The following is a 12,772-nucleotide window of genomic DNA, read 5'->3' on the forward strand; positions in this document are numbered from 1 at the left end:
TGTGTTTGTTTACTCGTGCATAATAAACTGCTTGTTTTTCAGCTTCCGCTACGTCCTCACACGGGGCCTAAATAGCGACCCTGTGGAATCGCTGTTCAGCAGCCTTAGGCAGTTTAACGGCGGAAATGACAGAGTCGATGCGAGAGCTGCAGTCTTCACGGCGGAGAAACTTCTGAAGGTACTGTTTACAAAAACAAAACAATGCAAAATACATTCATGCATATCTAACGTTTCCAGGTTGGAATCCTGCAGGCGGCACAAAGTGCAAATGCACCTACCACTTCTGAGATGAAAACAGCACTCAAACAAGCCATCGTGGGCGACGAAACTGCTCCCCTTCCAGATGTCATCAACTTTGCTACCATGGAACTTGCGAGTGAGCTCGGTTTCGTAAAATTGTGGTCTGGAGCAGAAGCTGACCTAGAGATCGCCCCACTTATTTACTTGGCTGGTTATCTTGCACGTGTATGCGAGGAGAAGGTACGAATGCATTTCATCTTATGTTAAGAAAGTTCTAGCTGGCTTTTAATCCTCGAAGAGTTCAGTGATCCCGGTCATGAATGTTTCAAGTCATTTGTTTATGTGTCTATGACACGTCGATTTATATTTTTGGTAATGTAAACCTGTCAATAATGCGTTTTTGCAGGTACCATGCGAGTCTTGCAAAACCTTAATGCAGGTGACCGAGCCAACTGAAGAAGTTTACGGGTTGGTAAAAAACCTTGACCACGGAGCGCTGAAATACCCGACAATGCAAATAACTGGTCTCTGCAAGCTGACCTGCATCTTTGTTAAAAAAGTGATGAAGTGCCCCGAGGTCAGGCGAAGTGGCAAGCTTTGCCGACTCTTGGTTTCAACACTCCTGCCACATTTTGTAAAATCTCGGGAACTGACGTGCGACAGGGAGGATCAAGGCCACACCGAGGAAGTGTGCAAGATTTTTCTAAGCAAATTGTTACGGCCGCTACTGGCGAACTGGGCCGGGGACCTGAATGAAACTGTGGAACGGTTAAAACTCGCCTACAAGCCTCTGTCACGGAAGGTAGTACGATTTTAAAGCTGCTGAACAAGGCGCTTTTCCTTAACTTCACATCTTGTAAATAAAGAAAACACTTGACACAGCCTCCCTCGATATTTTTTCTCGCCATTCGATGCAGCATTCATGCTGAAAAACTTTTTTGTTCACTGCATCGTCTTTACATAAAGGTGCTAAAACACATCGTCAATGTGGCTGAATGTACGATCCGTTGTAAACTGCATCCTACCCAATTCACCCAGAAAAGTGAAACTAAAGAAATCTAGCAGAATATAGTTATCCGTACCTATGCCATTACGCACGCATTTGTAAGAAGTTTCATTTTACGTTTATTATTATTATTTTTTAACCAGCAAACAAGCACATCAAGTGAGACAAGTAAATCGGCACACTCAACAAAAGCACCAGCTGTATAAGCAGTTCTGCCGCTCAATAAATAATACGCCAGTTCTCTTGAACGATGGTCGTGTGGCTCGAAACCAGTGGCAAAGGTGCGTCGTTGGCGCCTATTTGAGCCCATTAGCGGCCCAATACCTACTTCCTGGTATATTGGTATCCTTGCAGGCAGCATTGAGATTTCCTTTTTTGCAAACAGAAAGCACAACTCTCGCGTCAATCAAATGTAAGCGCGGCCGCTGCATGGAGTATGCGGACCCAGCCAAAGGAACGCTCCCACCCGCGCGCGCCTGTGTCCCCGAGCAGGGGAGCCGCAGCGGTGGCGCGGAGAACTAGGCGCCTCACACCGGTTTCGGGCGACGTGGCAGGCCGCACCTCGTGCGTTTCATCGAGCGGCCGTGGTGTAATTGCGGAAAGGGGCGTTGCCGCTGCTTTCGCCGCACCGCGGCGCGCGCCTCCCACTCCTCCACTCCCTTGCTACGGCTGCGCGCGAGACGATTTGCGCTATAATTCGCGCTACAATGAAAATATCGCTTCATAAAAACCACGAGAAGTTGTGCCGAACAAAAAGTCACATAAAAGCACCGATGTCCCTTGACGCTATTTTTTTTTCTTCTTTGCACTCCAGCCTCTGTCATGATGATGCTACCCGAAACGCGTACACTCGTAAGCGAAAGTTTTGCGGGAAAATTATTTCCGCGTGCTCAAGCGAAGCATGCCAATGGAAAGCCTGCGCGCGAGAGAAGGCATTCGAGCTCTATCTGCTAGAAGGAATGCCAGCTGACTGACGAGGCAACCAAGATTTTTTTTTTTTCGCGAATCCGCAGCCCGCAAACTTTTGTGTATGACTTGCATTTTCCCCAGCTTGACCAATTGACTGTCAAAATACACTTTGGAAAGCGAGAGATATGACTCGGAACTTTTAAGTGGAGAGCTGAAGTCGCGGCAGTCTTGCATTTGTACATGCGAATGCGCTGTTTATTGTGTTGTTATAAGCGAACTCATCGCGCGTCTTCCTGCACGAAGTATCAAGCTGCTTACCTGAGTCGACAGCCACGGACAGACATTTTTCAGCAACTTTCTGAGCCATCAGTAAATAATTGAATGCCATGTTTCTATTCATGGCGAAATTACCAGCATAACACATTCACAATACCTACAATTTATTTACGATAGCAAACACACAGCGCTTGTGCACTCGCAGTACTCCTTCAAACCCGGAGAACTTTTCGGCTCAGTGGCTTACTCATTAGTTTTTTGCGGTAAGCCACTGTGTCCGTAACGACTGCGCCAATATTTGAGAGTAGGGGCTTTATAAATTTGCTTGCAATTGATGAAGAAATCGCAGATGCATGCTCTTCGTTTGCCTGGCAAGCAAAAAGAGGGCAGCTCTCTAAGTGAGGACAAATTAACGCTCCACTGCTCCAGTTTCCTCCACTGGAAATTCGTGATAACTTAAACCAAGCTTTTTCTTGGTGCTCGACTTGCAGCACGGCACGTAGCAGTACGGCATGTTTCTGAAAAATACAGTAAATTACATGCAGAATTTCAGGCGAGATTATAAAAACAAATCACTTGCCTCAATTCAATGTGGTACAACAATGTGAAATGCATATATGCTAGTTACACAGGGCCTTCAGCAGCAACACTTCCAAGTAACATATAGTAGTTCGAGGCTTGAAGGAAAAGCCGCTTCAGCACCACTGATGTATCGCGGGAGCTTCACAATGTAAATGCGACGTGCATGCAAGGGCCCCAAATAATTAATTCGGCCGGTACATCAGGCTGGAGAAAATGTACTGCAAAATTATTATTACCACCGTGATGTCTGTATATGAAGACTTCTGTGAACACAGCGCTCGACCCGAGAACGTACGTAGCCATACAGTGACCACGATGATGAAATACGTTTCTTTTGGAAGGGAAACGCGAGCGCAAGAAAAGAATGACAAGCGTGGTCAGGGGAAGCGCTTATGCACAGCGGCAACTCACTCGCCAGAATACATGTCTCAAGGTGCATGCAATGCGCCACACAAAGTCGAGTAAACACCCTGCCTATGCGTTAGCTGCATCTCTATCGTATTATGCTACAAAGGAACACCATCGCTGTGCAAAGCCAGCTTAAGAATCTATCACCACGTGCCTTGATTATCGTGCAGTTTCTTGCAGCTGTCAGTCCACTTTGGGCCAACAATCAACCCATCTTCAGCACGTACCAATGTCAAATGCACATCTCTCCAAGCATCTCTATGGCCGTGACGCCGTCAGCAGAGGGGTGGGAGCACAGCGCCACCTCACGGCGCGCAGGGCTACTTCCTCAATTTCATTTTTTCAGTGGGGCGCGCGTCGAATGGGATGGCCGTAGCAACCCCGCCGCGCGCGCTGATCCAGGCGGCCGTGGCCGACCGAGCGTAGTTCCCAACTTCTCCGCATCATGACGCAGAAGTGGCGCTGCGGACAGTGTAACGGTAAGGTCCCTCCATAATTTTTAAGGTAGCGACAACTGCCGCGCGCGCCACCTAGAAAGTTCCTGTAGCAGACGATGCCTAGGTTAAAGCGCGGCATTCAGCAGGTGGAAAAATATCTGCACATGCTAGAAAATAAATGCTACTGATGCCTGACTGTAATGAAGACCGAAAGAAGGGCCCAAAATGCTAAAACTGTGCTTTTAATTTCAAATGAACACTGAAAGAAAAGCACACAAGAGAGCGGAAAGAATGTTTGATCGGCTCGATTCGGCATGTTTACATCTCGTTCGTTTGCGCTCGTATTACATTTCATTTTGCAAACCTAAATTACCTTCTTATAATTAATAAAAACGGATCCGTGTTGATTCGCTTTCATTTCACAAAATAGTCGAAGCCTTTGACGGTAAACAACAGGCCGGAACCGAATACAACGCGAGACGAGTTTATCCGCGCTAGCCTTGGTCGCTGTACTGGCCGAACCTTGGTGACTGCGTGCGCTTAATCCATTTGCTCTGCGGCTTTCTTCCTCATAAGTGTGCGGCGTACATATAACAGTTACTTCGGACGAAGAATGCATGCAAAAGAAGAAGGCTGACAGCCATCCGGACCAAAAAATTTCGACATGGCGTCGCTGAAACGTGCGATCCTCGTTGAAAGTAAACATCCTGCGCACGTGTGTGGAAACTAAAATTTAGTGGAAACGAGTGCGCCAACAGTCTTGTCACTGTGTGCAGCGACTGCCTGACCACTTGCGTATGTTTTGCTATTCTGTGCTACGAGTCAGCACAACTGTTAATTGTGACATCCCAAAGTGGCGTTATTGATCGTGTCATCGCCGATCCTGGAATTTGTTCGTGTTGCAAACACGACCTAATCGCGCGGCACTCCGAAGCGTAGTTAAATTTCTTCGTCAAGGCTTCTTTTGTGTGCGTATGTGAATGCGGTTGATTGTCTTCCTGAAATGAGCAACGTCGCTACGTAACCTCGAATCACCGTGTGGATTTTTGTGTTTATGCTTTTTTGACTTGCCTTTGTGCCTCCGTGAAGCGCGAGAAGCCTCTCAAGAATTAGAATAACCTTACATCAAACGCCCACGAATTGGCTTACTTATTACTGCACTTTATTTTGCTGGCCATATTTATATCGCTTCTGATGTTTTTCTTATGTTCGCAGTCAGTTCGGTGTTTTTCATCAGTAAAATGGCATTGCTGCTTACCAAGACATTTTGTTTAGTATCCGAGTGTGAGGGAAACCTAGGAGTAACAGAGTAGACAATTGTATGTAATGTACTTTGATATAGTTCTATTATTTGGTGGCCGTAGCTGTGGCTATGTGGTATTTATTTATTTAAGAAGATACAGCCAGTCCAAATGCCATACCTTAGGCAGGGGTCAGCGATACATTGGGAATAACATAATACAGGAAATACAGTGATGGCCAGTAGCATTGGCTATGTTATATTTATTTATTTAAGAAGATACAGCCAGTCCAAATGCCATACTTTAGGCAGGGGTCAGCGATACATTAGGAATAACAGAATACAGGAAATACAGAAGGCGTAAGGAACAATATCAAGTATAGAACAGATCATAATGCAGAAACTAGCAGTAACTACAGTTTTGTTCGTTTAAAACGAATGTCCGAATGATACACAAACCAAAATAAAGTTCTATAATACCACACAATTATCACTACACGAGTAGTACAGTAATAGCAACTACCATTTATATAACATAATAATGGCTGGACATATACACATGTCGCCTTGCAGGACCTGAATAAAATTTTTCATCCATCCATCCATATACACATGCGGCACAAAAATATAACGACACTAACTAGTATAACAACTATGTAAGGTTACGCTTGCAGACAAATGCTGCGGCCGATGCCACACACAATGCAAAGTACAAAGTAATGCAGGTACTTACTAGTATATTTAATTACACATGCAATGCACAAAATACAGTTAGGATGTGCTTCCAAGTGAACAAAAAGATATAGCATGATGCTGGCACTGAACAGTAACGGTAGCTTAATTAACTATTAAAATGCAACAACAAAGAACAGCCACACTTACAGTAGTACAAGACACCATACATTTTACACATCAAACTTTTCTACCAGTACTACCTAATGCTATCTGCAGCAACATGCATTCCAATGCTTCGGCTGCCACACTTCTGTGAGCTTTGACTTTTTGCCATAAGATGATTTTTCTTTTTCACGAGAATTGAGATTCTGGTTCTTAAAAACGTGGCAAGGAGTTTGTCCGATATGCAGTGGCATGTAGGGAAGCAATTGCCCAAGTACAGGGAACTTTGAATGGTGCTCCGAAGTTTAGGTGAAGACACTCTGTTTGCAATCAATGCATCTTCATTTAAGCACACATAATTTTCAGCAGTCTCTATTAACTGCAAAACAGCTGGTGATGGGACTGTTAGTGCCGGGTTCTCTTTGTCATAGCACTTCAGCATTGTGGGCTTGTTGCCCTCGGCTGAGCTTGTGATCGCTTCAACACATGCTTGGCAGGAGTTTGCCTTCTTCACTTGTGCAACAACATAACCAGCAAGGTACTCCAAGGATTCATGTTCTGAATCTTCAATATCAAGGAGGTCAGACAGACGAACAACATGCATTTTGCTTTCATTTGATTTGTTGTCATCGGCCATGCCAGTTAAGAGAAAGCAGTCTTCTTCAGTGTAGCTGCCGTCCTTACTAGGCCTCAGAAACTGGGCCATCGTAGCAGCTCGAAGTGAAAACTTGAATTCAAGTACACGAGGCACCGGTTTCTAACACCTTAGTGTAGAGAAAAGATTCTCTAGGGCATCTTGGCCGAACCTGCTCAGGAGCAGAAACTTGAAGTTGTATTTTTCAAGAAACAGTGCCTGCAGTAGCAACACTGATGTTGCTAGGATAACACCAGTCTGCACTGGTTTCCAGGTGGCTTTTTTTTCGTTACCAATACATATTTTTTCGAAAAGTGCAATTGTTTCTTCAAGAAACTGAAGGGCCTTTCCATACTCAACATCATCAAAATGGCTTAAAGCCAGCTTTGTTGTTCTGGAAGTTATGAGTCGGAACCATTGAAACATCATCTCAAGAAACCATGCAGTTGTTAAGGCTGATTTATAATGTTCGATTATCCACAAGCAAGCGTAATGCAGCAGCAGTGTCGCTGTTGATAAGGCTGAATGCTGGCCCCACCTTCATCTTATCATAATGGCTGGGGTCAACTGAAGAAGGCTTCAGGTGGCGAGCTAGCTTTAGCTCTGCATTGCTGTCTATCTCGACAAGCTTCTTTATAGGCTCGATGGATATTTTGTTTCCTAGCAGATTGTTTTTTTTCACTACTTCTTCGGGCAAGTATTTCTTCTGGCCCTTAGTTAAGTGGCTCCTCAAGTTCTTAAGGAGATGAGGAACGTCAGCCATGAAAAAAAGTTGCCTAGATGCATCACATGGGTGGGGACACCAGGTTTTAGGCTTGCTGTGCTTGCCTACAATTATACCAAACAGTTTCCAGATGGCTTGGTTCCCCCCTCCCTTGTCTGTCACCACAACATCTACTTTCAGGGAAATTGCCTCACATGCTTTTATGATGAGAATGATTATATCTTTAACTGTTTTGGCATGGAATGAATTTCCAGTCAAATGGTAAGCAACTGTTTGCTTCCAGCGGGTTGTTATGCCACCAAGCATAAATACCAGCCCATGAGTGGCCAAACAGTCGGGTGGCAGTGTTGCGTCTGCAAGCGGTATAGTTGGGGCTCCAAGCACTGTTCCTGAGGATGGATTGTACACCAAGCCTGGTGCAAGCTGCATCTCATCGAGCATTAAAGTGGCGTGCTGCTCCTCTGGTGACATGAGGCTAACCTAGGCAGTGGAAAGGTTTAGTTAGGCGATGCAAACAGCACTGCTCTGGTAGCAAGACAGGTCAAGGGTCATGGGCACCTGTCTATGTACTTACCTTTAGTGCGAGAGACTCCATGATGTCCTCCAGCAAACCTGGTGTGAACTTGTACCCTTCCAAGTGGCGATGTAGGGTGCGTTCTGTTGGCAGAGGTTGTCCAAGCTCCCTGACTGAGTCATAGCCACATGCTCCACAGGAAAGTCTCATTTTCAATGCCTTTATAACAGTCTTCTTAGTCCATCGAGTCCCCCGCATTGTTGCCATCTTCAGACATTTAACTTGGTCTTCATTCAAGTATTTGTTTAGTCCTGCGAGAAGGCGCTTATTCGCAGTTTGTGCCTGGAACCGCTGCCTCTGGGCAAGTTGAAGCTTCCGTCGCGTCGCCTGAAGTTCAGCTTCAAGCTGCGCAACCCTCTTCTGTAGAGCTGCTTGTATCAATTGACCGGCAATAGTGCACCAAAATTTGGTCTAAAGCAGTTGGCAATGCTAAACAGGCAAGAGCGGGGGCTAGGTGGTGCTTTATATTGAAGGTGTCACGCTGATACAGAAAATGCATGCACGGAGCAGCCTGTTTGCTATACTCTGTATGTGTATTCTGTATCAGTGTGATATCTCCACTAGTTTTAAATAGCATTGTTAAGAATGCACTGCTGACAGCAAATCAACTGCATGAAAGCAGGGAGGCTCAACACAGAAACATTAGATAAGCACAGGAATATGTAACATTCCTGCATGTTTTTTTCCCTTCATGCAGTTCATTTTCTCTCACTTTGCACGAGTTGCACGCAACTCTACCCAATCAAACATAGAAATCCTGGTTAACGGGCTTTCATCCCGGGTCGACATCTTGGAAAAAACTGTCGAAAAGATGCAATCAACTGATTCACCTTCTGCTACCGCTACCGCTGCTAGTACCCAGCTTGCAAACCTTTCTTCAGAAGTGAAGATTCTCGCAACTAAATGCGACGATTCAGAAAACCGGCTGCGTCGAAACAATCTTTTATTTTTTGGTATTTCGGATTCTAACAATGAAACTTGGGCGCAGTCCGAGACGCATGTAATTTCTTTCGTGTCCCAAAAACTTAATATTTCTATTGCTCCCTCTGACATTGAACGCGCACACAGGTTGGGCCATTTTCTCTCTACAAAGAATCGTCCTATCATTGTTAAGTTTGCGCAGTTTAAGAACAAAATCGCCATCCTTTCTGCTGCTGGGAAGTTGAAAGGCACGGGATTTTCTATCTGGGAAGATTACTCTGCGCGCGTGCGCGTTGCTCGGCAAAAACTTTTTTTCTATGCGCAGCATACCAAATCACAATTTAAAATTCGTTTCGATAAGCTCATAATCGGCAGCAAGCATTTCATTTACAACGCTGAAACTGACACAGTAGTTGAAACGTCACAATAGCTAGCAACACGCGCTCCCAAACCTTCACCCCCCTGTCAGCGTCAGAATAATGCCACTACTTTCCATAATCTATCCGTCATGCTAACGCCCGCAGCTACATGCCCAAAAAAGAAGCACTAGAAGCCATTATCACTGACAATAATACTGACATCGCCATAATTACAGAGTCATGGCTAAGCCCGGGCGCAAAGACCAGGAGCTTCTATGCAGCAATAGCCCTTACTGCGTTCTCAGGCTTGACAGGGTGGGTCGGCGGGGAGGCGGAATTCTGGTATTCACGAAACATGGCCTACTCTGCTCTCCCCTCGCTATAACTTCTAGCCACGAAATTCTTTGCCTAAAGATATCCCTCGCATCATGCACGATTATTCTAGTTTGCTGCTACCGTGCACCCAACTGCGACGCATCCTTCACTAAAGAACTTAATTCCATCCTATCCAACTTCCACTCCCGTTTTCCGCGCAGAAATTTTGTATTATGCGGCGATTTTAACTTTCCTGATATTGACTGGAACATTCTTGCTACTAGCTCACGTTTGGCTAATCAATTTCTGGATCTAACTCTACTGTTCAACTTCACCCAAGTTGTCACCATGCCAACTCGCGGAAACAACGTTCTGGACCTAGTACTGACTTCCGATCCTAAGTTGATTACTCAAATGCAAATAATGGATGGAATAAGTGACCATAAAATACTCTTATTCTCGCTTTCAATTATGGTACCGAACTCTCTGCCTTTTACGAAATATATCCGGGACTACAACCGAGCTAACTTCAATCAAATTAACATTGAACTCGCTGTGTTTCTTCAGCACTTCACTAGGATAGCCAAATCAAGAACCGTCGAACAAAACTGGCTGTCGTACAAACAACAGATCATATCGCTGATGGAAAAGTACGTGCCTCTCGTGCGCATTCGCGGAAATTCTGATAAACCTTAGTTTTCAAACACATTACGTAAGCTTTCAACGAAAAAGAAACGTGTGTTCCGTGAAGCCAAAAAAGTGAACTCTTCACAAAAGTGGGACAGTTACTTCAAGGCTTTGCGCGAGTACACCTGTCTTTTAAAACAAACAAGGCGTAAATTTTATCACCAGGATCTGTTGAATATCCTTCGCGTTAACCCTCGAAAGTTCTGGAATATACTAACAAACAAATCTGCTCCCTCACAACACATCACCCTACTCAACCCAGATGGCTCCCAAGTTCCTGTTCATCAACGCAGCGATGCCATGAATTCTTATTTTTGTTCAATTTTCACTCAAGAACCTAACCAAGTAATACCTCCCTTACCTCTCCTCAACTTCACGCAGATGCCACCCATAACAATTACAGCAGAAGGTATAGCCAAACTTATCGATAACCTGAAGACTTCAAGTACTCCTGGCCCTGATAACATACCTGTTAAACTCCTAAAAGGAACTAAATCAATTTCCAGTGCCATATTACAATTTATTTTCGATCAATCCATTTCCACCAACTCGATTCCCGAAGACTGGAAGATCAGCCATGTCATTCCCATACACAAATCTGGCAGCCGTTCTAATCCATCGAATTATCGCCCCATCTCTCTGACATGCATAGCTTGCAAACTCTTAGAGCATGTTATATACTCCCATGTAGCCTCCCATCTGGATAACCACTTGTTCTTTTTTCCTAATCAGCATGGTTTCCGGCGAGGTCTTTCATGTGAAACACAGCTTTTCGAGTTCACCACAGACATTCACCTCAATCTGGACTCTGGCTTCCAAACAGACGTTATCTACCTCGACTTTTCAAAAGCATTTGATCGTGTATCCCATCGTCGACTATTGACCAAGCTTTCTTGCCTCAGCCTTGACCCTTTAATATTATCATGGATCCATTGTTTTCTTACTAACAGGTCCCAGTACACAGTCATTGATAACCGTAGCTCGGCTAGCAAGACCGTGAGGTCCGGTGATCCTCAAGGTTCGGTCCTTGGTCCCCTTTTGTTTATAATTTTTATTAATGACCTCCCTAACGACATAGCATCCTCAGTGCGTTTCTTTGCAGATGACTGCGTCCTGTACCGGCGCATAACCTCGGAAACTGATCATTTGTCGCTGCAAAATGACCTCAACAAAATAACTAACTGGTACTCATGCTGGCTTATGGTACTTAACACTTCAAAATGTAATTTCATGTCCATTTCTCGGCAGCGAAACAACAGCATTTACCCCTATTCCCTCAATTCATCGGTCCTCTCACCCACAGATACATACCGCTACCTAGGCGTCACAATATCAAACAAACTCACCTGGTCTGACCACATCTTACAACTAGCGGCTGATTGTTCTAGATCGCTCGGCTTAATCAAAAGGTCCCTATCAATGTCACCCGCTTCTATTCGAAAACTTTCCTACGAAACATTCATCCGCACTAAACTCGAATATGCCTCACCAATTTGGAGCCCTCATCAGACTTACTTGATTAACGCATTAGAATCTGTACGGAATCGGGCTGCGCGATTTATAGCTTCACAATACGATTGGAACACAAGCATCAGTAGCATTAAATCTTCTCTTAATCTCCAGTCCTTGTCAGCTCGCCGCACAATTGCACAACTGTGTCTTTTTCACAAACTCTACTACTATTTTCCCCAGTTGCATAATACACTTCTTCCTCCTCACCGCACTTCTCGTTGACTTTTCAACAGCTTAAGTATACAACATCTTCATGGAACTACCACTGCATTTCATAAATCTTTCCTGCCCATCACAATAGAGCACTGGAACGAACTGCCACAATCAATAGTTATTGAGCGTGATAGCTCAAAATTCAAGCAGTTACTGACAGCCCATTATAAAACCTAATCACCTTGCTTACACCTGTGCCACGTCTTACTACTATTGCTGTATTTTTATTTATTTATATATATGTATATATATGTGTATATATATATATATATATATATATATATATATATATGTGTATATTTATTTTTCTTTTTTCCTATATTTAGCGTTCATACAATTTTTTGATATCATGACTGCTCTGTATTTCTGTTTTTGCCCCCCCCCCCTTATGTAATACCCTGAAAGGGGCGTTTAAGGGTTATTAAATGATGATGATGATGATGATGAAATCAATGCTGTTACAGGTGTAATGCATTGCTATTTACAAAATAAAAGAGCTCAACCTCCTTGCAACATGAAAACTTGCATTGAAAGAAAGGTAGCGTCGGCTTGCGTAGGTATGAAGCTATGTACAAATGAGGCATTGAATGATGGCACACTACAAAATTCGAACAAAACTGTTTAGCTCACCAGCCTCTGTATTTACTGGCTGGAATGGGGCAGGAATCTGCTTGTCTGGTTGCATATCAGGAACATCTGCGTGGAGCACATAGCAAGGGGACAACCAGCAATGTAGGGAGGCATTGTTATCTCACATGGGGATGCATGCTTTGGCCCACACATAATCACTGCCTGTGTGCTTGGATCAGCTGTTGGTACAGCTTTATTAAACATGAAAGTAAGTTTATACCATATATTGCAACATAAAAAAGATTGTAAATTACGAAATATAAAATAT

The 12,772-nt window shown here is 44.2% G+C and overlaps 1 protein-coding gene across 1 annotated transcript; it reads left to right on the forward strand.

Moving 5' to 3' along the window:
• Positions 1–254: 254 nt before the first annotated feature.
• LOC119437462 (uncharacterized) lies at positions 255–1,476 on the forward strand. The gene is made up of 2 exons (XM_037704483.2): positions 255–480; positions 647–1,476. The coding sequence occupies exons 1-2, from the start codon at positions 289–291 to the stop codon at positions 1,055–1,057; spliced, it is 603 nt and encodes a 200-aa protein (XP_037560411.2). The 5' UTR covers positions 255–288; the 3' UTR covers positions 1,058–1,476.
• The last annotated feature ends 11,296 nt before the right edge of the window (positions 1,477–12,772 follow it).

The sequence above is a fragment of the Dermacentor silvarum genome, chromosome 1 (genome assembly GCF_013339745.2).
Source record: "Dermacentor silvarum isolate Dsil-2018 chromosome 1, BIME_Dsil_1.4, whole genome shotgun sequence".
NCBI classification, from domain to species: Eukaryota; Metazoa; Arthropoda; class Arachnida; order Ixodida; family Ixodidae; genus Dermacentor; species Dermacentor silvarum.